General features: G+C 31.7%; 3 protein-coding genes across 4 annotated transcripts; 2 read left to right on the top strand and 1 right to left on the bottom strand.

Annotated features, from left to right (window-relative positions):
- The first annotated feature begins 734 nt into the window (after positions 1-734).
- LOC125074340 (general transcriptional corepressor trfA-like) lies at positions 735-21550 on the top strand. Of its 2 annotated transcripts, none has more exons than XM_047685640.1 (7): positions 735-743; positions 15107-15112; positions 17100-17179; positions 17471-19173; positions 19517-19694; positions 20061-20107; positions 20534-21550. In XM_047685640.1, exons 3-7 carry the CDS (start codon positions 17125-17127, stop codon positions 20705-20707), a joined length of 2157 nt encoding a protein of 718 aa, XP_047541596.1. In that variant the 5' UTR covers positions 735-743; positions 15107-15112; positions 17100-17124; the 3' UTR covers positions 20708-21550. The 2 variants fall into 2 exon arrangements, with proteins under 2 accessions (XP_047541596.1, XP_047541595.1); XM_047685639.1 differs by lacking the exon at positions 735-743 and adding an exon at positions 11548-11777 and having other exon boundaries at positions 15078-15112.
- On the top strand, positions 2784-3705 carry LOC125074341 (histone H1.1, embryonic-like). The gene has a single exon (XM_047685641.1). The coding sequence runs from the start codon at positions 2849-2851 to the stop codon at positions 3542-3544; it is 696 nt and encodes a 231-aa protein (XP_047541597.1). The 5' UTR covers positions 2784-2848; the 3' UTR covers positions 3545-3705.
- A 1074-nt stretch (positions 21551-22624) lies between the features above and the next one.
- LOC125074308 lies at positions 22625-25790 on the bottom strand. Its single transcript, XM_047685601.1, has 5 exons — positions 25580-25790; positions 24776-24939; positions 24028-24203; positions 23708-23796; positions 22625-23080 (listed from the first exon to the last, which is right to left on the bottom strand). Exons 1-5 carry the CDS (start codon positions 25666-25668, stop codon positions 22666-22668), a joined length of 933 nt encoding a protein of 310 aa, XP_047541557.1. The 5' UTR covers positions 25669-25790; the 3' UTR covers positions 22625-22665.
- Positions 25791-26572: the final 782 nt, after the last annotated feature.

The raw sequence follows: 26572 nt of genomic DNA on the forward strand, positions 1-26572 counted from the left end.
CCTGTTTCCTGTAGATTATTTATATATACAGATATAGTGTCGCACTACAAATAAACTAAAACAAATGAATCAACTTTTTTTCTTTTTTGTTTTGGCTTTTAGAGGCGAGCCAACTTTATTATCTTGGTGTGCGTGACAACTACGCTAGACAATCGCAAAACGTCAAACTTTTATAACGTGCGTGTTTATGTAGCAACCATTGGCCACTATTCGTTCCGACGCGTTCTCAGAATTCACAGTCAAACTCGAAAAAAAAACGTTGATAATATCGAAAATACTACTTATAAATTTTAAAGTAATATAAAACTAAAAAAAATAATAATAATATTCAATAACTAAGTGGTTCAATCCTTGCTCTAGATAACACATGCGCTGTGTTCCGTGAATCCAGTTAAACAGTCCGAGGACGTACTATTGAAATTATTCATCCACTTTAATCTTAATGCGAGCACTGGGGACTTAAATAACTAACGTGTATCTTTAATTTTAGATAATTGCTTATTTTTGTTTACTTATTTTTTCTCTTTTTGTAGTGGAAATATGTACAAGCTAGCGCTGTACACGTGCCTGTAAGTTCTTTGACACTTGACGTCACACAATTCGTATGACCCAGTTACGATCATTATGTTATTACATTTTTATATGTACTTTCAGTGTAATAAAGACGCTCCGTAGTATCGGTTGGCTTGACAAACATATTGTTTTCTTTGCTTGACGACAATCCCGATTGCTCTCCGATCTACCTGACATCTGACGAATTAAGTGAATGTGTGCTAACTAGCCCGTTCAACTAATATTAACGGATACAATAGTACCACTGTTACTTAAAACACTTTGAAGTTGGTGTCTAAGCTGCAACCACGAAAGAGATAATTGTGTGTTCGAAGTCAAAAGCAATATCCTTATGTAACATGACTTCATACAAAAAATCATTCACTTCAAAAAGTTTTAGGACCTACAGTAGTAAAGTCAATATTCCACTGACAAAGGCCGTTTTGTTCGTAAGGAATTTTCACGTTTTTTAATATATTATTGCCGACTTAGATTAATAAAAAATTAGTGGCGGTAGGCTCTGTGCCCGTCTGGGTAGCTACCACACACTCATCAGATACTCTTCCACCAAAAAACTGTAATAAGTATTTTTGTGTTCCGGTTTAAAGGTCTAACTACGGCTAGGAAGGACACAATATCCCAAATTTAGTGTCACAGTGGTGATGTAATTACTGGTTAATACTTTTAACCACGCTGATGTCTATCGGTAGGGGTAACCACTTACAATTTTTCCGACCATACCATAATAAGAATTTAAAAAACACTGTAATCTCTAATCTAATGGAATCTCATGGGAGACCAGCCAACCAAGCAGGTCACGTTACCGTGGACAAGTCTCTCATAATCCAACTGGACAATCAAGGCGCAGAACCTCCTTTACGTGCTTTCCGAAGAATAGAAGTATACACGCTTCCAACTCCGAAGTGTTACAAATTTTTCGACGGAAAAACCTAATGACGTTTTATCGGCTCGATCTGTGATCTAGCCACTAGGACAATGAAGCAATCAAACTCAATAATTATTCAACCGTTAATCAGCAAAAATTTGTTTTCCGTGGTCCAGTTTGGAGTGCGCGATTTTGTTTCCCGACGTATATTTTGACGACCTCCGTGGTCGTGGTAGTGTGTACACCGGTTTTCATGGGTACACCATTCCGAGGTACCGGGTTCGATTCCCGGCCGAGTCGATGCAGAAAAAGTTCATTAATTTTCTATGTTGTCTTGGGTGTTTGTGGTACCGTCGTTACTTCTGATTTTCCATATCACAAGTGCTTTAGCTACTTACATTGGGATTAGAGTATTGTATGTGAGGTTGTCCAATATTTATATTTATTGATTAAATAAGTTAGCGTCGATTTTTAATTAATTCAAAGAATAATTAACAGTAAATCAGTACTTTAATAATTAAATAACATTATATTAAAGACGTATAATTAAACTTATGAATAAAATTAATCAAGTTTTTGTCAGGTTTATATCAACGAGTTTTTTGTTGAAAGAAGTTTATATATATCGTTATTTTTCTTTTGATGTTTTAATAAATTCTTAATTTAATATTTCGAATACGTAAAAATATTCCAATATGATATTACCTAAGTTTTGTAATTAATAATATTAATACTATTAAAATATAAACACATGTAACATTGTAATTTGTATTTAACTAAATAAATAAATCTGCATAAAAAGTCATACATGTATTATTTTATTTTATTATTTATTTATTTATTAACGAGAAGACGTTTTTTCGTTAAGACTAAGTTAAAATAAGTAGGTTGGTACTACTTAATCAAAGTTCGTTATATAGGACTTATATCAAAATATGGTACGCGATTACGCACGCAGTATATAATAATATTATTATAGCCGGACACCTACCTACTATTAAATAATACCTTATTTGATTATTGAAATCATAATTATTTAAAAAAAAAAACCATGAGCCATTTCCAACTTCACGCCGATAAAAAAAAAACATAACCTTAAAAATGATCTATGCACCAGTTTTTTTTTCTCTATCTTGTACTATACTGCACTTCATTACGTAAGAAGTTAATAAACTATCATTATAAAAAAAGTAAATTGCATTTTATAAATACGAATCTGTTATCTGTCTCACTTCAATCCATATCAAGTAGTTACGTGTAAAAGAGACATTAGCAAATACATACACCTACCCTCAAATTCGTATTAAATTTAATTGTTAGCAAGGAGATCTCGTTAAGGTATTGCTCGTTCCTTCTTCAACGATAACGAACAAACAAAACGGTTTCGTCGCATTCAATAAATCGTTTAAGATGTCGTCAGATGGGTCGGACATCGAAATGCAATCGGCGTTACCGAAAAAAACATTTAAGAAAGCACCAAAAAGTCCAACAGCAGATATTTTAAAGAAGCAAGAAGTGAAAAAGTTAAGTACGAAAGAAATGATTAATCAAGCGTTGATCGATCTGAAAAGTCGCAAAGGAACGTCTCTGTACGCCATCAAGAAATATCTCGAAGAGAAATATCACGTTGATGTTGAGAAAAATAATTATTTAATCAAGAAATATTTGAAAGCAAGCGTTGAAATCGGAACGATAGTCCAAACTAAAGGGGTAGGAGCCACCGGATCGTTCAAACTGGCAGCCGGCAAGGATAAATTAGAGAAAACGAAGAAGAAGAAAGAAAAAAAATCTGAGAAGACAGAAAAATCAAAACCGGAGAAAACTAAAACTAAAAAGAAAGTTGAATCGAACGATGAAAGTAAAAAAGTAGCGAAGAAAATGCCGAAAAAAGTTGAGATCTCAAAAAAAAACGAAACAACAGATAAAAAAGAGAAAGACGTCACGAAGAAATCTAAAAATAAAAAAGAGAAAGCTGTCAAGTCGAAGGCAAGCAAGATGGCGAAAGGTATGCAAACTCCCGCCAAAAAACGGGCCGCCATGATGAAGAGAAAAAGCATTGGTTCGATTATCAAACCGCCGAAAATGAAGCCGAAGGCCGCAGCGTAAAATACCTATGTGCGTGTTTATTGTGAAATATTGTTTTTAAGTATTATATTGTGACTAATCACATATTAAAATGGATATTATTTTGAATAAAGGTATTTTATTTTCTCTATTATCATTATATAATTGTTTTAAAATTTCAAAATAAAATTAAAAAAAGTTTGAAAATATGGAACGAATTTTATTGTATTTATAACCTATAGTAGAATTTATTGTATTATAAAAAAAAGTTAGAGAATATTACTATTTTCAAAGGCCTTAACTTTAATTATTCCTATCAGTATAATTTTTTATAGCTCAATTTAAATCGTATATTATTTAAAAGCAACTAACGCCATCTATTAACGAATTACAAAACTTCTAATTATAAAAATTCCCTACACGTCCATAATTAAAAAGTACAAACATTTCAACATATAAATACTTAAATAGATTCCAATAAAATAATAAATTTTTCAACGTTTGATTATCGTATTATCGAACCGAATCGTACTTAATATACGTGAATTCTATGTAAGATTTTTGTACATACCTACTATTTTTAAATTTTATAAAAAAGGTATTACTAAGTACTTATGCAGCTTGTATAGTACGATACAACTCAGATGTAGCATCTAAATTAAGTGCATCTTCATACATACATTAAGTACTTTTTTTTAGTAAATTTCCCACTGCTGGGCCTTTCCTTTGGTGCATCAAAACCATGAAACTATTTATTTCTTATGTGTAAATAATCTAGTAATCTTTACGCGTACGTAATAATGTGTGATGTCACATAACCAAACAACTTCGCCAAGTTGACGACTGATAGTTTTTTTTTTTCATTCTACATTTAAATTGTGTCGTACTATACCAATTTAAGCCCAAAAGTTGTCAAAAAGCATTTATAGTTATTATGTCATAAAAATAATATCGCCATCTCAACCATTAGGATAATACATACATTAACAGCCTGTAAATTTCCCACTGCTGGGCTAAGGCCTCCTCTCCCTCTGAGGAGAAAGTTTGGAACATATTCCACCACGGTGCTCCAATGCGGAATACACATGTGGCAAAATTTCGTTGAAATTACACACATGCAGGTTTCCTCACGACGTTTTCCTTCACGAGCACGAGATGAATTATAAACACAACTTAAGCACATGAAAATTCAATGGTGCTTGCCGGGGCTTGAACCCGAAATCATCTGTTAAGACGCACCCGTTCTAATCACTTTAGGCTTAGGCATAACAAAGCCATCTAACAGGCTCTAAGGAGAACAAAGCGTTCTATAAAGTATAATTTACGAAGTGACGTCATAATTGCATATCTTCTTGTAAATTAAAAGCGTAAGCCGATTTTTGTCCCAGTGATTACGGTCTCACATAAAAGTGTGGTTATGGTCTCATTTTGAAGAGCTCCAGCCGTAGATGGGCAGAAAATTAAAGAGAACTCTTGATTGTAATTAACAAAATTGTTACGATTTAACAAAGAATTAATTTTAGCGAAAAACTTACTGGCCGGCTAGATAGCATAACTACATCTGTACAAGAAAAAAAATGAAAAATGTAAACAACGTTAAATTCTTTTCGACATATTCAAATTCTAACTGAACTAATGTATACTATTTAATATTAAAAAAAACATTAATAGAGGTTTACAATTAAATGAAATCAAAACAAAACCAGTCATAGGTTTCGAAATAACTAGAAAATCTTTTGACTAAACGAAAACTTTCGTGGGAGACAACGACCAATTTCAAGCAACCAAACTGTTCAAGATACTCTCTATTCCAACGGAAATAGGAATAAGGATAAACAAACCCTATATTTACGTATTTAATGCGATTTGCTAATTAACTCAGCTATAGTGTGCAACTACTAAGAGCTTATGATTAATATCTTAATTCATAATCCAACACTCTTAACTGCTTATATCCACTTTTACTTCCAAAATTCCGATAACAGTTTCGTCGGCGTTCAAAACGCCATTTTTCGCAAATCCATAGTGAATATCATAGATTAATCCAGCTCTCGACCAATGATATCGCGTCAATTTGCTGCCAAATGTTGTTTATTTGGCTTTACTCATCTTATGGTTTTAATAGAGCATATATTTAATTGATCTTTAACGCTCTTATCAGACACAACAAAAGAGAATTCTGGAGAGGGAATCAACGTAACTCTTAATTACTCGTCCGATGAACTCAATAACATTTTACCTACTTTATCTGTGGCAACACGTGCTGCTGTCAAACTATTTTATTACGTCATTTATTTAAATTAAACAATCATAAATACTTATTCAATTAGATATTCAAAATTACAGTTTTTTTTTTAGTTTCGTTAGTATTAGATATTTTTTTTACTATATATAAAATAAACCGATATACTTATATCTAATAGCCAATCACAAATTATTTGAACAAATTTAGCAGCCAATTGGGGCTTCGCGATTAACAATATCGGTGCAATCATTCAGCCTGTATATTTCGGACTTACCTAATAAGTGGCAAATAAAAACATAAAAAAATTAAGAACTGTCTACTCTTACGAGTATCTTTGAGTGTCAAGCGTATTCTGTAAGAGCTTGAAACTCGTAGCAGAACACGAGCGTTGAAATTTCAAAATGTAATAAGTATCTTCTCGTTGGAGGCTGCTTTCCGAAACGGTGGTAGTATTTTAATATCGACGAATCAAAAAAGCTTCATTGTGAAGTTTACTTGAATAAAATTGATTTGATTTGATATTAACTATAAAAATTATGAAATGTATAGGACTTACGTATCAAAATGGCGTATCACCGAAAGTCGGTTGTCAACATTTAACGAGTGAGATATAAGTGAATTATTACAGAATCGGACTGCGGTTTCGGAATATCGTAGAATCAACATTCAGATACAAAGTGCGAGGAACACCAGCAAAACTCGGAAGACTTTTTTAAATATTCTTTTTTTTTTTTATTTTAATATAATATATAACTATAGTAGAATAGTAGAATTATGATGATCATTCATCATCATCACCATCATTCTTTTGACGCATATATACGTCATTCTGGTAATGATAATCGTTAAATATTTATAAAAAAAAAAAAGTATAGTTTTGTTAATCGGGCGGTCAAACGTGCCACCTGATGTTAAGTAGTCATCACCGCCCATAAACATAAACGCTGTAAGTAATATTAACCATTCCTTACATCGCCGATGCACCATCAACCTTAGGCGTTACAATGTTACGTCCCTTGTGCCTGCTACACTGGCTAACTCATATTTCAAACCGGAAAAAAAATTAAGAGACCTGGACGCGTCATCAATGATCTCTGAGTACTAACTTACCATTAGCGTGGTGCCTGTGTATTGTGCACGCAATGCACTCACGGTTAAAACGAACCTTGAGTTATAATCAGTTAAAATAAATTATTTGTTATTGAAAGGTTAAAGTTTAGTTATTGATTTAAAAATCGTAAGTACATAATAATCAAACATTAAGGCATCGTCTTTTATAAGCAACTAACGCCATCTATTATTAAATTGCTAAACCTTTAATGTATTAAATCAATTCCTCTGGAGCTCCAGTTCACAGTTCTCTCTTTAAAGGACATTTATTTTATTTAGGGATCAATGACCTGAATTCGAGTAACTTGACAATTAGGAAACTTCTAGTGTATTCCAACCGCAATAGGACAAATGCAAAATTTTAAAACAAAATTTGACAGCGAAATGACGCGATATCATTGGTCGAGAGCTTGTTTAATCTGTGATACAATATAATATTCGTTATGAATTTAAAAAGAATTTATCGCAACTTTGGAAGTAAAATTAATGATAATACTTACTTATAAGTAAGTCGTTCAATAGAATATTGAAAAAAAAAATTGAATCAAGAACTGTTAGTGCACAATATAGCCGAGCTAAGTAAGTATTAGCAAATCGCGTGACATACGTAGATTTACGTTTAGTTTTGTTTATTTTTATTATCTTTCCGATTTAATCTATACTTATATATAAAAGCGAAATATCACCCACTGATTAATCACGATATCTCAAAAAATATAACACGTACACATTTGAAATTTGGAAGGTAGGTTCTTTATAGGGTGCAGACAAACGCTAAGAATATATTTTACGAAATTCCGGTAAAAAAATGATTGGAAGTTTATATGAAAGTCTATGTTTTTGAACTAAGATACTTACTTGAAATTTAAAATGTATGCTCTATAAATGGTGTGGTGTACTAATAATGTATGTTACGAGACTAGCCCTAGCCTCCAATACGGTGTAATACGTCATAGGATATCATAATTAATAATGTCACATTATTATTATTATTACATATTATTACAATTATTATTGTAATTAATTGATCAATAATTTGTACAACTTTAGTTGATATTATTTTATAACATTTAGAACTGGCATGTAACACTATTTATTATTTTAAAAGTGATTGAGCTGTCATAAGGAAAACAATTGGATGATTGGAGGCATTGTAAAAATATAGAGAGAGATTGAAACATCATGGTACAACATAATTTTATTTTGCCATCCCCAACTACTGAAATTACATGTACTTATCTTTAGTAGTGGTAGTACTTATACTCATTACTTATATACATTACGTTGAGTTATAATTTTATATACTCCATGTGGCATCTCTTTACATAGTCTAATAAGTCTTTGTTCGTTGCCTGGAAGAGATCGCTATGTAGCGATAAGGCCGTACAAATTGTACGCCTCTTTTATTAAGGCTGTATCTGTGTTTTGTTTATTTATTTTCTCTTTATGTACGATAAAAAGTATAAAGTAACTAAGTAAAGTAAATCGCAGAAGTAAAAACATTAAATTATTTTTTGTAAAATTACATAAGATTTTTAAAAGAGCCGAGATGGTCCATGTTTGCCCAATGGTTGACTAAACACCACTGAATTTTTGTTTATCTCGTGCTTGACGGTGAAGGGAAAACATCGTGAGGAAACCTGCATGTGTCTAATTTCAACGAAATTCTGCCACATGTTAATCCATCCGTATTGTAGCCGCGTGGGGGAATAATTCCAAATATTTTTCTCAAAGGGAGAAGTGGGCTTAGCACAGCAGTGGGAAAAATACAGGCTATACATGTAGTAATGTATTATTAACGTTACATTCTTGTCTTGTTAAGTAGTAACGTAATAGAGAGAGTGAGATATGTCCTGCGTAGTTGGGTGGTCTCCAGATTGGTCGCCGTGGCCAATATCATCATCACGCTATAGGGTTCTGATATAATAACCAGTATACAGGATAAATAGTAATTTATATGTATGCTGGTTATAATAACCATGAACATATCTCACTCTCTCTATTCCGACACTCACATTAATCGATGGTAAGTCCGACATGACCGGAAGGAATTCAGGCAGAGGACCAACTACTTATCGTGCTTTCCGAGGCACGGGATACACGCATCTAACTTCCAAACTCCGGCCTGTTACTGAATTTTATTCTATAGAAAAAAATAATATATTTTTATAGGCCCGTGTGAAACCAGAAACCCGTGATCTGTGTCAACGAGGCACTCGCTCCCATGGACCTGCTCAGACTAGAGTATAAACACTCTAACATAACTTTTGAGCGTACTATCAAAAATAAACGCAGACTATGTGATTAGACATAGACAAAACTACCTGATATATTTAATTAATTGATAAAATATTTAATAACAAGTATATCAGCTTAACGGCAGATTTAGTACAAATAGGACTGTTGATACACGATGGGAACAGGATTGTGCGGACTTTATGGCTGCAGACGAAGTTCATAGCGCCTAAAAAATAAAAAGAAACCAAGATATTAGATATCCAGTTACATAGATTAATAAATACAACAATGAACTGGTACTTATCTCCATGGAAATCCCGTAGGTAGTTAGGTACCACTCAACAGATATTCTACCGCTAAATAGCAATACTTAGTATTCTTGTCTTGCGGTTTCTAAGGTGAACATAACTTGAATTTTATATTTCTTTCAGTGCCAATGTCTATGGGAGGTGACAACTTACTATGACAGGTGGCCCAGTCGTCTGCCTTTAGCTATACGCATCATTAAAAAAAAACAAATATTTGTTTTCTTATAAAACACGATAGAGTTCTCAGCAACAACATTATCAGAAATAATGGCACTACCACCCATAGTACCTATCTAAGATGTTATATCCCTTACTTGTAGCTGGTTCCACACAGTACTAAAGTAGAAATGTTCCTTTTGGGTTTAATAAATATACTTACCTAAATTAATATCCACCACAGCATGCACGGATGCAATTCGTTAATACAGAAAATGTTATAATATAATTATTGCTTTATAGCTCTCAGGAATAATACTTACCTATAGCTTTCATTCTACCAATGAAAAAAAAATGGTTTATCGGAGATTACATCGTACATACAGACAAACAATTTTACCTATCTTTAATATTAGTATCTATAGATATGCCAAGAAATTATTATTTTATTCAGGTAGATATAACGCTACCGTTACCGAACTTAAATACTCTACTGAAGTTCCTGGAGATTCTAGCCATAGATAAATTATGAATAAGTGATTATATTTTGTATAATAAAGACAGTTTTAATATAAATAAGTCTAAGTACTTATGTCATAATTCCCTTAACGCGAGGATCGTTAGCGATATTCACAGATACATTACAAAAATGCAATTAAGAACGTTATTAAATACTACCTAGTGCAATAAATTGTATAAAATAATTATATAATTACATTTGATTTAATGAATAACGTAATTAAGCCATAACAGATTAACACGTAAATGTATACGAAACGAATTGGAACACAAAATGGCGCAGAAACGAAAGTCGTTGGAGAAAGAAATTAATTTATAAATAAAAAAAATTAAGATAATAATCTCAAATTGGCTTACAGGAATATTAATAAGGTTACCTACTTATCCCTTCCTTCTTACTTGAATATAATACATTTACGCATTAAAGTCATTCTAAATTAAAAAATAAAATTATTCAAATAGCCACAGAATAAAAACTCTCAATCAAAATCAAAATAATTTGCTTTCAAAACTCTTACGAGCATTATTAAATCGTACTTTAACAGAATTCTAAGTATTATAAACTTACCGACGGTTAGAACCATTTCTTAGAGATAGATTTAAATGGATAATATTTGATTCCACATATTGTAATCTAATCGAAAAATTGTTTAATACGAGAAGTCAACTCTTTCTACAGATAATAATTTAAACGACGTAAATCCAAAATTATGACAAAGGCCTACACAATATTCCCTAAATAAATTAGGTATTTGATATACAAAAGGAAAAAGTATTACCAACATTAAATACATGAATCTTTGCCTTTTATTAACGCAAATTTTAAACCACACATCTTAAAGAACCTAATTTATGATGTGTCAATAAAATACCTATTCACTCTGAAATATGAAACCTCTTCGGTTATCCGGTCTATTAAGTTTTAATAGCCTTTTATTTATTGCATTTATTTAGTAAATAATTATCCATTTATCGTCTCGTTCAGGGATATAATAATGAACGGGTTACGAAGCCGTTATATTTAATAACGACGACATAAAATTCCACATCCAACTCGTTACAGATAAGCAATTCGATGAATTATTTTTATAAATAAACATCAGCCATTCTGTACGGGTGACGTCAACATTGAGAACAATAAAGTCCAATGTAATATAAACCTTATGATGATTCAATAAAATACATTATTCATAAATTATAAATGACAAAGCCAGTTTATTACTCAACCATTCCATTTAAAGCGGTAAAAACTAATCACGTCTCTCGTTTTTCTATATATAAATTGTTTATATGCGAGACAGAGATAGGTATAATGTTGTCGCGTACTTTTCAGTTGGTTGGAGTGAAACGGGGTCATGGCACGTGTTTGAATTTCGAAACACGTCCCGTCCAATGCGATGCGTCTCTATTCACAACACTATCATTGGTTAGGCGAAAACGGTACCACGTTGCTTGGTTTTTGTAAAATCGATATTCTCGTCTGGAGTTTTGTTCGGAACGGAGCGATACTGTCGTTATTTTGGTATCGCTAGCGGTTTCATGGTAAGGGGGCGGTCGATTGTGGAATGGGTGTTTTGTGTTACAGAAGCAGCCATTTCGTCGGGAAAGATATCCGAAGTGAGCGTATTTAGGGCGTTTTGATTCGATTTAGACTGTTTTTTCGGTGTTACGACAAGTTCTGAGCCGGAAATCAAAAATGGTAAGATTTTTATATCATTTTATGTGTTTCTATACGTTACTTTATAACTTATAACTCGTTTACTGACGAATGTAGCGATTTATCCTCTATCGACTCGTGTCGCCACACTAAATTTAGTTTTGACTTGGGATAGTGACGTCACGGGATTGCATTTGGAGATTTTTTATCGATATTTTCTTAAAAAATACTTTTTTTATATGTTTTGTGGTATTGTGTGTACATTATTATATCCTCTGTCATGAGTTACACTTATCGTGTTTACGTTTTTTGTTTACATTTTTTTTGTATATTATTTTCAAAATAAAAAAAAAACTCTTGTATGATATTTTATAATTTATATATGCTATAATTACGAGGTTGTGCTGGATTGGTAATAAAGCTATAACAGTTAAATCACTATTTTATGCATATCATGTTAATTGGACCTGTTACCCGTCTCTTTCTAACACTATGTAAGTGCATTATGTCTGTTCCTGTCACTCATGTAGCTTATTTATGAAGTTCGCTTGGGATTTGTTGCGCCCCCGGGGCGCTCTATATTGGCATTAGTGTTGGGACATTTTTGAATATTTTATCGATATATTTTTCTGGAATCAAGGTTTTATAATAACATGAACGTATATTATAAATATATGATTTACTATTTAAAATCTTAATCTATAAAAATAATTTTCCTACGTAAAAATATGTTCGTAAATGTGTATTCTATTAAAAAGAGTAAATTATAAAAATAAAATTTTAACAAGATATTAAAAGATACATATTATTACTCTAACTTTAAAGTTGCGAATGTATAAAACACTTGGTATTTTTATGTAATACGATTAATTTCAATCTTTAAATGAATTTTATTTGGTTTAATGAGCTATTTATCATCTTATAAATACGAGCAATAATTTTATTAACCAAAAAGTTAAATAATAATAATAATAAAAACATCGATAGCATTCCTACCTAAAAGTAGGACGTCACTAACAAAAAATAAAATGTCCGCCGTCTACCGATGGGGAACCGCTCCATCCATTATTAAAAACAAACAAACATTAAAATGAACCCTATCGCCTTCTTCGTAAGGTTTAATTTTCAATATCTCATAAATCTCTATAAACTGGTTTAAAATTGAAGCAAATTTGAACCTTATGACTTAGCACTAAGGGACATAATATTTGTATTGAAATATTGAATAAATATATTATCGAATATTACGAAAGGATACTTTAAATAGGGCGGGGGAAAAGGACATATTTGTTAGAGAGAGATGGACGATTATTATTAGTCAGGTAAAAAGTTTGTGTGGCATAATCCCTTTTTCTATGGGTTTTTTGTTTCTCTATTATAAGTACTTACCTATTAGTGAATTATAAAATGGCTACCGTTTTACTTGGCAATTATATACAAACATATGTCGATTGATTCGTACTAGTCCCAAAAAAATACTTTGCTAGTATTTTTTCTTATTATAAAAAAATAGTATGGGAATTGAAAATTACGTTATATTTAATCGTTGTTGTTAAAACAAATAATTTGAAAAACACTAATAGTATTTTGTACTTATTTAAAAAATAGGAATTACATGGAAATTGCGGGACCATCGTATTTAATTATTATTATAACCTTCTGATATATAATGAATAATTTGCCATGTTGAATAATATTACGTTTTTTACAGAGGCAACATCATTTCGTGTCATTGTTAGTTGTCAAGTCAAACATTTCAATAATTTCATCGCCATATTTGATACTTCGCTTAATATTTTTTAAAGTTTTCATATAAAGAATGATAACAAAATATTGTATTTTAATGCCAATAATATTTCATATTATATTAATCTGAAAAATCAACTTAACATTGTATTGCCATGTTAAAATTCTTGGCGCCGTGATGGCGCTTATACGATTGTGACGTTTTACTTTTACGCGCGAAAATACAAAAAATCACGTCAAGACTTAGGTCAAAAAGGGCTGTAAAAAGATCGTGTTCCTTTTTGATCTATAATATTAAATATTTAGGTCCATTTCTTAATTTGAAATACGATATTTTTTAAATGTTTCAGTCAAAACTCGAAATAAATATATTTAATAATGGTATCTTGAAAGAAGACGAGGAAGTATGGTTGTATTTTTATTAAATTGAGTATTATGATAGTTTACTAGGAGATAAATTTAGCTACAGTTTATATTTAAAACTGATATTTTTCTTAATACAGTAAAAATATTTAAAAAAATCCTTAATGTAAACCCACTTGATTCCGCAGTCAGAATTGAATTAAAAAACAAAAAAAAAAACATTTAAAAACAAGTTTTGATTTGGCAGCCATTTTGAATTGCCGCCAAATTAATAATCAAGATTGTATCGTCACAACTTACGACCACTAAAAAATTGTATGCAAAACATTAACTGTGTTTAACTGGTTGAAAATGTATTTACAATATTTGACCGACACTTACTTATTTAAACATGAAGATAAATTTATTTTTTAGAAAACATATTCGAGTTAGACTTTAGTAGGACTATTATATGAATCTACCGTTGGTGTGACTGCAAGCGCGTACAGGACACCGCCATTAGCTATCGTCAAACATTGTCCACCATTTAATTTTGCTGTATTTCACTTAGATAAGTGTACCAGTGTACCTTATTGTTATTACAAACAAAAGTGTCCTAACATCTTCTATCGCATGGTTGACCAATAGAAGTTGTTAGAAAACTTATATCTACAATGACAATTTTTAAGGAGGGATAGATTAGAGTCTGGTGTTTGCATGTACATAAATAAAAAAAAAACAAATTTTAATTATTTTAATTTTAGAATATTGACGTTATAACGATAAACAAATGTTGCTGTAATAAATGCACGGGTTATATAACGGCCAAAAATTGAATATCAAATGTCAAGTTTCTTTCGCAACCGTTACAATTATTAAAATTCATTTTTTTTTGTTATAAGACATTTTGATGACTTCAAAACCGTAAGAATGCAAGTCATTTATTACTCAATCGATCGTAAATGTCTTAAAAACGGACATTACGATAAGATTTTAAGATTATGAGGTTTGTACTGGTTTCTTTTTTAAAACGACTTTAGATATTGCAATTTCTGACCATAGTAGATACTTATTCCGTCAATGCCTGCTTTGAATATTAAAAAAAATATAACAAATGCCTCTTCTTTTTTAAATTTAAACGATAGGAATCTTTATAGAGTTTCGAATTTATTTTTAAATAAAGAGTTTAAATAATTAACCTTAAAAACTCATTGGCATGACGCTCTTTAATATATATTTTTTAATTTGTTACAGATGCAACAACAATTGTATCAACAGGAACAGCCCGGGTAAGAATTATTTAAAATAACATTATCGTTAAATGTAAAATGGAACGTTAAACTCTGTCCAAGTGACAGAAGCGTTTAAGGCGGCAGTCTTAGTTCAAAATTTATCCGTAGACAATATTTACCACAATTATTTTGGGGTAATTATTTTAATAAGCGGTTGACAGAATGTTTTAGACATATGCAGATAACTTTACGATGTTTTGACATGACGAAGATAATGACGTTAGCTTATTTTCTGGTAGAATATGGATGCTCGTATTAATTAACAAATATTTACTAACAATATCTAGGCGTGGGTTAAGAGTTAGAATAAAAAAATAACCCATAAAGTTGTTAAATATGTACTTGCGCGCTCAAAAGGGGTATTGGCCAAGTTTAAATTACAATCAAAATTGAGAAAAATATTTTTTTCGTTTGTTTCTGGTATGTATAGATGTTGTCATCATTCTTCTTTAATTTGTATTTTTCGGACTGATTTCAATAAAAATCCTTATTTTTCTTTGGTCTTTGGATTTTTTTTTCTATTGATTTTGTTTTTTATTTAAAAAAATAAATATGTTCGTTTGAACTATTTTAAAATTAATGAAAAAAGCTTAAACACGATTGGTCTGTCTGAATTTTTTAAGTCTAGTAACTTATATGGACTCTCAAGATTAGCTTAACCAAAAAACACATCTTAGTAATTAAATATTTTTCTTCGAAAAAATAACGAAGAATAACGCAATTATTAGCTTCTTAGCTATTAAAAGCTCGGCTCATTGCCAAAAACGCGTACTAGATATTCTTTTCAGGATTGCCATTGTATTTCTCTCGAAACGAAAACATTTGACTATCAATGAGAAAGTCCAATACTTTTGAATTGAATATAGAATTCAGATGTTTGTCTTCAATGTTTTCTAGCAAATACGCGAATACAGCTGAAACTTTAAGCGTAAAAATTGTGCATTTTTCCAATGCTTAGCTTAACGATGAAATTCATAAAATATAAAATGCGTTTCGCTTGCCACGCGAATCTTTTGGCGTAAATAAGCGTCAACTATACCGCAATATAACAATGCTCTGCGTATTTAGTTTTGCATTTGCGTACGTATGTTTATTGCATTTTATGTAAGTATAATTTTATGCATACAACATTGAAAACTACACATCTTTATTCTATATCGGTACTGCAAGCGAATCAGTAAATTTACAAGCTCGATTCGATGAGACAACATTTGCTTCAAAATACCGAACCAATTTTTAATGTGATTAAAGTATAGTTTCTTAAAAACGTACCTTTTAAATTGCTATAACATTAAGGTTATAAACAATACATGGAATTGTAGTTCAAATCATTATATAGATGATAGATAGCCAGTAAACCCCTGGATAATGCCATTTCGATATCTTAACTATGAATATGGATTCTATCGTCATACGCAGATTTTCATATTGTTACTTAACAATAATCAAATGATCGACGTGCGTCATTTGGTTAAGACAATTTTCCGTTCTCTGGAGAGTTTTTCTAAATGGATTTGAAATATTCGCATTAATTGTTTATTTTTAATTGTAAGCACTTTCCACTTTTTGTAAATTAAATAATAAGCGAAACAAATACACGAGACATTTGTTATTTTTTAAAGTAGTTATCGTTCCTGCGTCAAGTTCTGTGAGTTCGATCCTCACTCTTGGTATGCATTTAGATTAATAATGGTGTCTGATACTAGCAAATTAGGACTGAGACACACCATCTCAACTCCTGGGTAAATGATATTTAAGCCATTCATCAGCCGAGCACTTACGAGACGTAACAACTTGTATTCTGAACCAAACTGTGAAAGGCTAATTGAGGCCATAAAACAGGATAAAAGCTAGTCTAATATCCTCATAATAGAATTCCCAGTACGAATGATGATAATAACATAGTAACGTTAACTGTTCATACAATTTTCTTTAAAAACTGCTTTATTGTCTTTAACGATGATGTTTTTCATCTCCTGTTTAGAACACAAGATACAGCAGGACATCAGATGGTACTATGCCCCGTACGGGTGGTTTATGAGACTCCGATGTTAGTTCAACAAGGTGAGACAACTAGTAAGGTTAAAATATATTTGAATAAATTCATTATGAATTTCTTCTGATAAGCAATCTTTGAATCAAACGAGTGAATGATAAAATTCTTCATCTCACGCATCTTAAGGTAGAAAATGTGAAAGTTTTTTTTTCTGGAGAGTTTGTTTGCCCATAAAATACAGAATTAAAAACAATCTGAGTCAGTTTTAATTATTCTGATATATTTATGTATGTGACATTAATAATAAGTAGTTTAAATTAATAATTAGATATTAAATTAAATAAATGTTATATTTTCAGGAGAACAAATGCAACAAAATCAAACTATATTCATCAACCCTCAAAATCCACCACCATGGATACAAAACAGAGCAGTACAAAATCAAGTAATATACGTCCAACATATGCCAACAAACTACGTACTACCGACACAACAACACATTGATCCAAATCAACTATATATACAAAACTATAGTTACCAAAACATGCCACAAATGTTGATTCAAAATCCTCAGGAACAAATTCGGCCAATGCAGATGACACCGTCACACGTAAGCCAAGGAACACAGCCCGCTATTGGTCAAAATGTACAAACTCAAAGATTGGTACCAAATATAACTGCAATGTCTAATACCCTCAATTTAGTAAATACAGCACAGAATCAAAATAACCTTATAAATAGACAAATTGTACATAATCAAATGACAAATATAAATGAAATCGTCAGTAACGTTAAACAAGAAAATTTAGGACAAAACATTTACAGACAAGTCTCCCAAACTCTGCCACAGGACCCAAGGAATCAGATGCAACAGACTGTTACCATAGTTCCGAATAATATACAAAGACCGACGAATATGTATGAGCAAAACATTAGCCAAATGCAGCAAATACCACAACAAAATGCCACAAACATTCAAAATTATCAAAACGCCATGATTAATGTACAAGAAGCAAGAAAATTGCCGGCTACAATTAATAAAAATGTTAATTATAATGTTGTCCATCCTAATATATCCGTAAAGGGACCACAATCATTTAGACCAATACAACCAAGAACTAATCAAATAAGAAACAGCGGACCACAATTTATCTCAGCTCAACCTACTACTAGTTTAATTCAATCGGCTATGCCAAGTATGGTAAACAAAAATGTTCCTCGTAAAGTAACGTCCAATAGCGCTAGTCAAATGACAAATACCATTGCTATATCAAACAATGGAAAAATTGAAGGAAATAGTATAGTATTCAACAGAAAAAGAAAAAGCGAATCACCTGATGAAATACATAAAAAGATATCGATTAGTAATAATCCTGAGAATCCAATTATCATTAAGAAGATTGAAAATGTTACAAATCCTGTAATTTGTTCAGATATCGGTGTAAATACGAGTCCAATACACAAACCAGACGGTAGAATAACTATAAACAATTTACAAATAACACCATTAAATCCGATAAACACTCAAAACGCAAAAATAAAAGAAGAACTAGCCAAAAAACCCATTAGTTATCCAAAAGAACCACAGAATGTCATTAGAAATAATATAGTCCCGAGTTCAGTTCCTAATAGTGTACCATCTGAAAAGGATAAATTGATAAGAAACACTGTTTACACTCAAGCTCGAGGGAGAGTTCTGAATGACAAACAAACAGTTGCTGAAACTAGCAAACCAGAAATACCACCAATCAACATAATTTCAAACTGTCCTGTTCCAACTATATCAACTGAAGTATGTCAAAAACAACAAACAAATACTAACGAGACTAGTGAAGAAAAACATAAATCTGACGAACCTAATAACACAAGTAATGCTGTTATTAGTCCTATTGTAGCTGAAAAGAAGTCCTTAAATACCGAAGAGAGTATAGAGAGAGTAGTTCCAAATGTGAACTCTAATGAAAAGTTAACGGACGATGTTAAATTAAAAGAAGATAGAGATTTTATACTGACACACGTTTTAGACGGTTACGTGATTCAAGAGTCAAATATAGCATTTCCTGTAAGTACACAATTAGCTTTTATTTATTTATAAAAATAATTAGTCGAGATTATGGCAAATGGTGATACCGAATAGTTAGAATACTTGGTGAACTAAATTTGTGTGTTAATGAATGTCACGCTCGGTAGTGAAGCATAACATCATGAGAAAACCTGCGCTTTAGAACATCCTGGTAGATTATCTTCAAAACTTCTTCTTGGAGAGGAAATTAAGGCTTTGCTTAGCAGTGTCATAGTCACAGGCTATAAATTTACTAATAAATGATTTACAAGTAACAGGCAATTATATTATACATTTGGAATTTAATCAATTAACAAAATAACAATTTTATTTTGCATTTCAGATAAGAAAACCATTAAAAGAGAAACCATTACCAAACAATTCAGATGAGACTGAACCGAAAGACTTGAAGGAGGTTAAAACAGATGGAGGGGTTAAGAATAATAGCAAAATATTAAACATATCATACTTGCAAATAAAAGATATAGAAACTATTCAGAACGATACTGCGGAGGACAAAGGTATTGATCGCCTGTTTTAAGATGTTAGAGGATAAAATACTTTATTAATTGGTGGTGAGGCTTTGTGCAAACCCGTCAGCTTACCATTACCCTTACTCTATCAAACAGCAATACTTAGTGTTATTACGTTCCGGTTAAAGGACGAGAAAGCCAATGCATTTATAGGCACAAGAGACATAACATCTTAGTACCCAAGATTACTTGCGTATTGATGATCTAAGGGATGGTTAATATTTTTTAACAGTGCCAATGGTATCAGATGCCTAAGTGCCAATTTGTCTTCTAATTTGTAAAAAACAAAACACATATTTGAAATATTTTAACGTTAACGTTTTTAACTAATCAATTTCTTTTTTGAAATTTCAGAAAATCCATTTCATACGCTACAACCAAGCGTCGTTAAGTCATGGACGGTAAGACAAATCTATCTATTTACTTTCCAAGTTACATGTTATTCTAAATTCGTAATATTACAACTCGTGACGATATTTACTAATCTGGTAACGGAATCGTCTGCCCATATCGTAAACAAAATTATTAATACAACATTAGCCTAACATTTTTAAAAAAATGTCTGTAAATGTCTTGCTTTTGGGCTAAACTCTATCCTTCTCTCCTTTCTCTCCTTTTGAAGAGAAGGTTTAGAAATACACATATAACAAACTTACATCGAACCCATGCGGGTATCCTCACGATACTTTCTTTAATCGCCTAACACGAGACGTTTAATGAGACGATTATAAGAGAGATTTTACGTAACGTTTCTTATATCTACTTAACAATTTACAATCAATTTAAATTAACAATAATACATTATAAATCTCATTCTTAATTTACAGGCCGAAGAACTAGAAACTCATTTGAGAAAGTATGGATGGAACGAAACAGTATCAGTGTTGCAAGAACACGAAATCGATGGAGAGTCGTTACTATTAGTATCGAAAGGGCAACTCTTAACAATAGGTGTTAAAGATGAACACGCGGAAATTATTAGTCATTTCGTTAAGAGTTAATATTATTTGTCTATATTCATGTAGTAATTGTCTATTCCAATGGCAGGAGGTGTAACGGATATAAAAACAAAGGTGACCTTGAATTGACATGACATCATTAGTCGAGATCTAAATAGTCAGTTATATTATGGATTTGTCAAAAACTAGCTTTTTAAATTTCGGCTAAGTTGTTATTGGAACTTTGCAAGTATAATTGAAGTGGATATAAGTATTGAATTGTATTAGTATTGTTTTATTAAATGAGAATTGAGCCCGAATTCCACTATCAAACTGGGATTGGAGTATAATCGGGATCGTATCGTAACCGATATAAATAAGTAGAATTAATCCTCAGTCACGATTAAGCTGATGAAGTGAGAAGCATCAATAGCGCAAAATTACGGACTGGATGTAAAAAGTCGCAGGATATTTCCGTGCTTATGCTATTGTCGCCTCGCTCCTAACACAAGTGATAAGCTTAAAAGGAGGGGTAAATAGGAATACTAGCAATTCCTTAATTAATAAAAGGACTTTGCTACTATTTTTTATCTTTTTTTGTGATAAATAGTCGAAGTTGGGTCGAAATAGAATCGGGAACGTATGATCACCGTTATAATTTAGTAGAATCTGCCCCCAGTTAGTCCTACTACAGCAAAGCTATTAGCCGCATGAAATATGTCAATCTAAGGTTTGTTTATCTTAACTTCTGTAATTGGAATATGGAATATATAAAAGTGTTCAAATGTCGGCCTCAGGTGAAGTGTTTTGCTAAGTTTTTGTTAGAAAAATGGCGTCAAAAATAATACTTAAGATTGGTTAAGTTCGTGATAGTATTTTATTTATATAACAATGTTACTGAGAACTTTTGCACTGATAACGCCTTGTTATATTTAACGAATCGTTATTGTACATATGTAACCAATTGTTAGATTTACTAATCGTTAGTCTTTCTATACACCAAAATATATGCGACTTCGAAACTAACGAAAAGTTTTTACGCTGGGACGCTTTTAAATTAGCCTACTAGACAATTTTAACATCCGCAAGAAAAACTAATTGTTTCTTGAATATGTGACAGATATTTATGAATAGAGCACCGTATGACGTCATCTGACAGTTATTGGTACCGTCAGCAACTCGACCTCAGAAAATACTTATAAGTAAACCGATAGTATTTTTAATTAAACATTGTTTTTTTTATCTTGTTCTAATTTCAAGCAGATGCACCTTCAAGACTCCGAAAGCAGTGAAAATTCACTTCGTATCTCACTTGTAAAATGTTGATAAACGACTTACGGTGACACGGCATTTTGATACGTATACTTATTATAGTCACCGTCGCATATAACGTTTTAACATTTCACGCTCATGTTTCTGCGAGAACAATGGAGTTTTATTCTCACAGATTACCTCTACAGTCATCGGAACAGATAATACATACGACAAAATTTATATTTTATAAAAAAAAAATCTTCCAATGGGCAAATGATCTCTAAATTATGACTTAAGAAATAGAAAAAAATGTTATTGTTTTTAATTATAAATTATCTATGTTTGTAAATGTTCGATCTTGGCCTCCTCACTGCCGTGCACTTAAGTTTCATATAAATATGGTGATTAGCATTTAAATGTAATTAATTTCATAATAAGTAATGTAAATATGGATATGGGTGTTATATTAGTCTTCCAATAAGTGTTATAGTTGAATTTTGTACATTGTCTAAAAATTGTAATATAAATTAAAATATAATAAAATGAATAATGATATACCATTTTTTTTCATACCTTGATCACAATAAAAATAAAAGAAAAGATTTATTCTAAAATTAAAATCATAGAAAACTGCTAATCCGACATTATAACTTTTTTATTATTTTTATATTTTGTTAAAAAACGTAAAAATTTATATTTATATATTTAAATCACTGATCACAAAGACAAAAAAAAAACAATCATAAGAATCTCCTTTCATAAACACACTAATTTCGTTTCCCATTCTTACCCATGAAATTAACGACTTGAGCGAACGGCGTGAATTTCCCGCGCCTTATTCTTTTTTTCATAGACATTTCGGGCACGATATCATCCGATTCAGCCAACGACGAATCCATATTTTTTGACATAACTTCCTCCGAAGCATCTGTGTCGACTTTATCTGTATCTGATAATTCTCTGTATTTTCTGTTGTCTATTTTAGATTTTCCTTGATTATATTCACGACGATATTTTAGGGATTCCGGTGACCCATACTTTTGTTCTGGCGGTTGACACATCAAAGTGTCATAAAAGTATTTATCAGCGCGGCAGTCTTTTGCCGGGGATTTTTGATCGTCGTCAGAACTTTCGTTTGAAGAGTGGGGTGAACCTTGGCAATATTGTTTCTTGATCCTTTGACTGGAAATACGAAAATAAATTTACTATAATATATGTCGGCGCAAACGCTTTAATTTGATTATTTAATCAAGTTATTTCTAATTAATTTGTGTTGTTATTATGATGTTTGCTATAAAAAGCAGTGCGACGGTTGCTCGAGGTTCATTCTCATTCGAGCCGTCGGACTGTTCAGACGAACGTTGTGTCCTGATCGATTGTTGAATAAACCTATTATTTTGCTGAAATAGTTTTATTATTTCATTGCAAAATGAGCCATCAAGATCATGTTGGTGAAAGTGACCTCAGCAATGCTGACGTCACGCTTTTAAAAAATAACCCTGGAGGAATTTCTACGTCATATATATTTTTTAATTTAAACAAGTTGTCGCTCGGGTTACAGGGTTGGTTGACAAAAAAGGACTCCGACGTGATGTAGAATTTTAGATGACATTCTATCATTTAAAATGCATACACGCTCTCTAAACTATCCAACTATTGGAATATGCTAAGAACCATTACATTAATAACAGGCCTTTAACCAGCAGTGTGACGTTTCTCTTGAAGAATTCTGGCAATATTCACTTTCGTGTTTTTACCTCCTTATTATTTGTATAAAACCTAAACAATATTTAAAAACAATATTCTTACCCCCTCTTAGTATCTCCAACTACAGCAGCAACCCCAGTCCGTGGCGAATGTGGTGGTACCACACCACCTAAAGTCTCATCTCCGACACCCTATTATAAATAAATAAATTGGTTGGCTTACTAAGAATAGCAATATTTTTAATCATTATTTATTGAGTATTTACTTTGTACAACCTGCTTATTGTTCGTTAGAAATGTCAATAAAATAAAAAATAAAAACGGAGTCAACTTCAATTGCCAAAAATTCTCAATTAATGAAGGCATTGACAATTATTATAAGTATAATTGTGAAAATTCAGCAAAACTAATAAATGCACTTACTTTTCCAGCCATGTGGAAATAGCAATGAGTGATCCTCTCCACATCTGCCCAGGCGACGAGAAAACGTGCCATTGTTAAAGGAATCTTGGGTAGGAAGTTGGAGTGAAATTTACCCTGGCAGTATATCGTGATCACGTCAGTATCTTTCACTTCGAAGACTATTCGAAATATAGTGCCTGAAAACGTTATTTTAAATTTAAAAAAATGGTCCTCTTTACAGGATTTCAATCAAGCGAGCAATTACAGCAGCCAATCTCGAATATGAGCCATTAACGAGCCCAGGATATTGTAGATTTCCATCATCACGACGGAAATATGAGTGCAGAATGAACGGCTTTATATGCTCAAACAGACAATGAGTGATGTACTGTAACTCTGTGCGACGTTGAATATTATAATCAAATAATTTATGGGATACACATATAAATGGCGTATCACCGTAACTCGCTTGTCAATATTTCACGATTGAGAAACGAAGTGAATTCTTACAGAATCGCACTGCTGGCCTATTGTACAGCCATTCACAAGGGAGAATATTTACATCAACCCAATAACTTTTTATTAGTTGGACTCGATCTTCGAATCCGAGACCTTGGCATCTGCAGATTTTTAAGTCAACTACTACTTCAACCAGTTCCACCTTACCCCGAAAAAACAAAAAGACGTCTTTTTGTATTTTTTATCATCCTATCTTCGACAATATCAATAATAAAGGATTATAAATAATTAATTATATTTCAAAACTAACCAGGGACAAACATATTATAATTAGTATCCAAATTCCCGCTACCAATCCAGACGCCATTCCTCCTTGAGAGGGAAATGATGTTATCCCTATGAAACCGTACGTCAAAATGTAGGACCACGTCTCGGGGCTCTTCGCCTTCTTGGGTGCAAAGATTTACCGACATTCTAAATGAATGGATTTAAAATAGAATATAATAAATGTAACTTTTTACTAGAGTGCCTCTCATTAAAACATAAAAACGGTGAGCAAAGGGTACTTCACAAAAATCTACCATCTATCACAGGATATAATAATCATAACATTCATTTTGTCGAATAATTTTGTTCCTCTTATAATAATTGTTTTTTTTTTTCTATTAAGGTACGTAAATAAATCATAAATTTTAGCCTTGGCCGATTTTATTTGATTCAAATTATTATGCTTGGCACAGACTATTGTTTATGAATTTTAATGAAAGCTTAATAAAATTTAAATTTTGCATAATATGAATTCGGTTAAAAATGTGCTTTAAAGGGCCAGTAGAGCAGCTGCTTTAATGTAAAGATTAAAATATGTGGATTTAATCATTAGTAGTAGGTAGGATACCAGAGATTTGTTTATTTTACTCTAGCAACACTGTTATTAATTGACAAATTTTCCAATACCAACGTAGTCTTGCTTGCCTCTAAAGGACACTTATATTAAAAAAAAATGCATATTTTTAATAAATTTGATATATCTGGGCTTAAAAATGGTACTTCTCTGTTTTACTTTTAAGTATGACTTTCTTTTATAATTTTTTTATATATTAAGAAAATTTCTTACTTTCTAGCATTTTCCTTGATTTTACCGCCTATTTCTATTCTGTCCCCAACACTAAGCACTCCTGGAATATTAGCAGTGAATACCGGCATTTTGACTTTAAATCTATTGAGCTTATTTTATAACGCGCCCCAGTTCTCTTCGAGTCAGGGCCGGTTATATTCTTGGTCATTTTGAACGAAAAATTTATACATAACACCGATTTATTTGATGTTTGTTGTTAATTTACTTTTTTAGGTAGAGTAGATTGACAAATGTCAAAAAATAAAACTTACAATTTTTTTTTTCAAAAATAAAAAATAGTATTTTCTCCACTATATTTTTCGACATTTGTTTTTCGTTCGTCGTCGTACAAAAAATAAAGCCCCCATGACACGTAAGGCCAGAGTCATGGCATTTCGAAGAAAAGCATAACGAATAGTTTACATGTGAATGTAAACTATGTGTTATGCTTGTCTTCGAAATAGGAATGGTCCTATCAAAACTTTACAGCAAATTACAAATGCAATCGGTTTACCACCAGGTTAAGTAGGCTGAAGGCCAGGTGGTTAACTTATTAAAATTTGACAAGTGGTACCTACATGGCCGATTAAAAAAATATAATACTGTTTTCTAATGTCTTTTAGAAAATAGTCTTTGAAAGACCTTAGTAATGCTTTTTCCTACTTCTTTTTCTTTGTACATGCGAGATATAATAAGGTAGTCTTTGTTTAAAAAGTACTCAACCTTACATTGAGATCGATCGATACCTCGAGATAAAGTGTCGCATTACAAAAAACTAAAAGCGGGTCATCTTTATTATTTTCAGTTTCTTTCAGCCAAAGTCATACTACTTTACTAATGTGGGTGTACTTAAAATACATTGTTTTTTATTATATAATATTTTCATAATTTTTATACTGAACCAAAACTCCAAGTAACCTTGAATTTGTCATTACAAACTCTCCAGCTTGACATTGACAGTTTGACAAAACTGTCAAATCTAAATTTGCGACC

The sequence above is a fragment of the Vanessa atalanta genome, chromosome 27, assembly GCF_905147765.1.
Source record: "Vanessa atalanta chromosome 27, ilVanAtal1.2, whole genome shotgun sequence".
Taxonomy (NCBI): Eukaryota; Metazoa; Arthropoda; class Insecta; order Lepidoptera; family Nymphalidae; genus Vanessa; species Vanessa atalanta.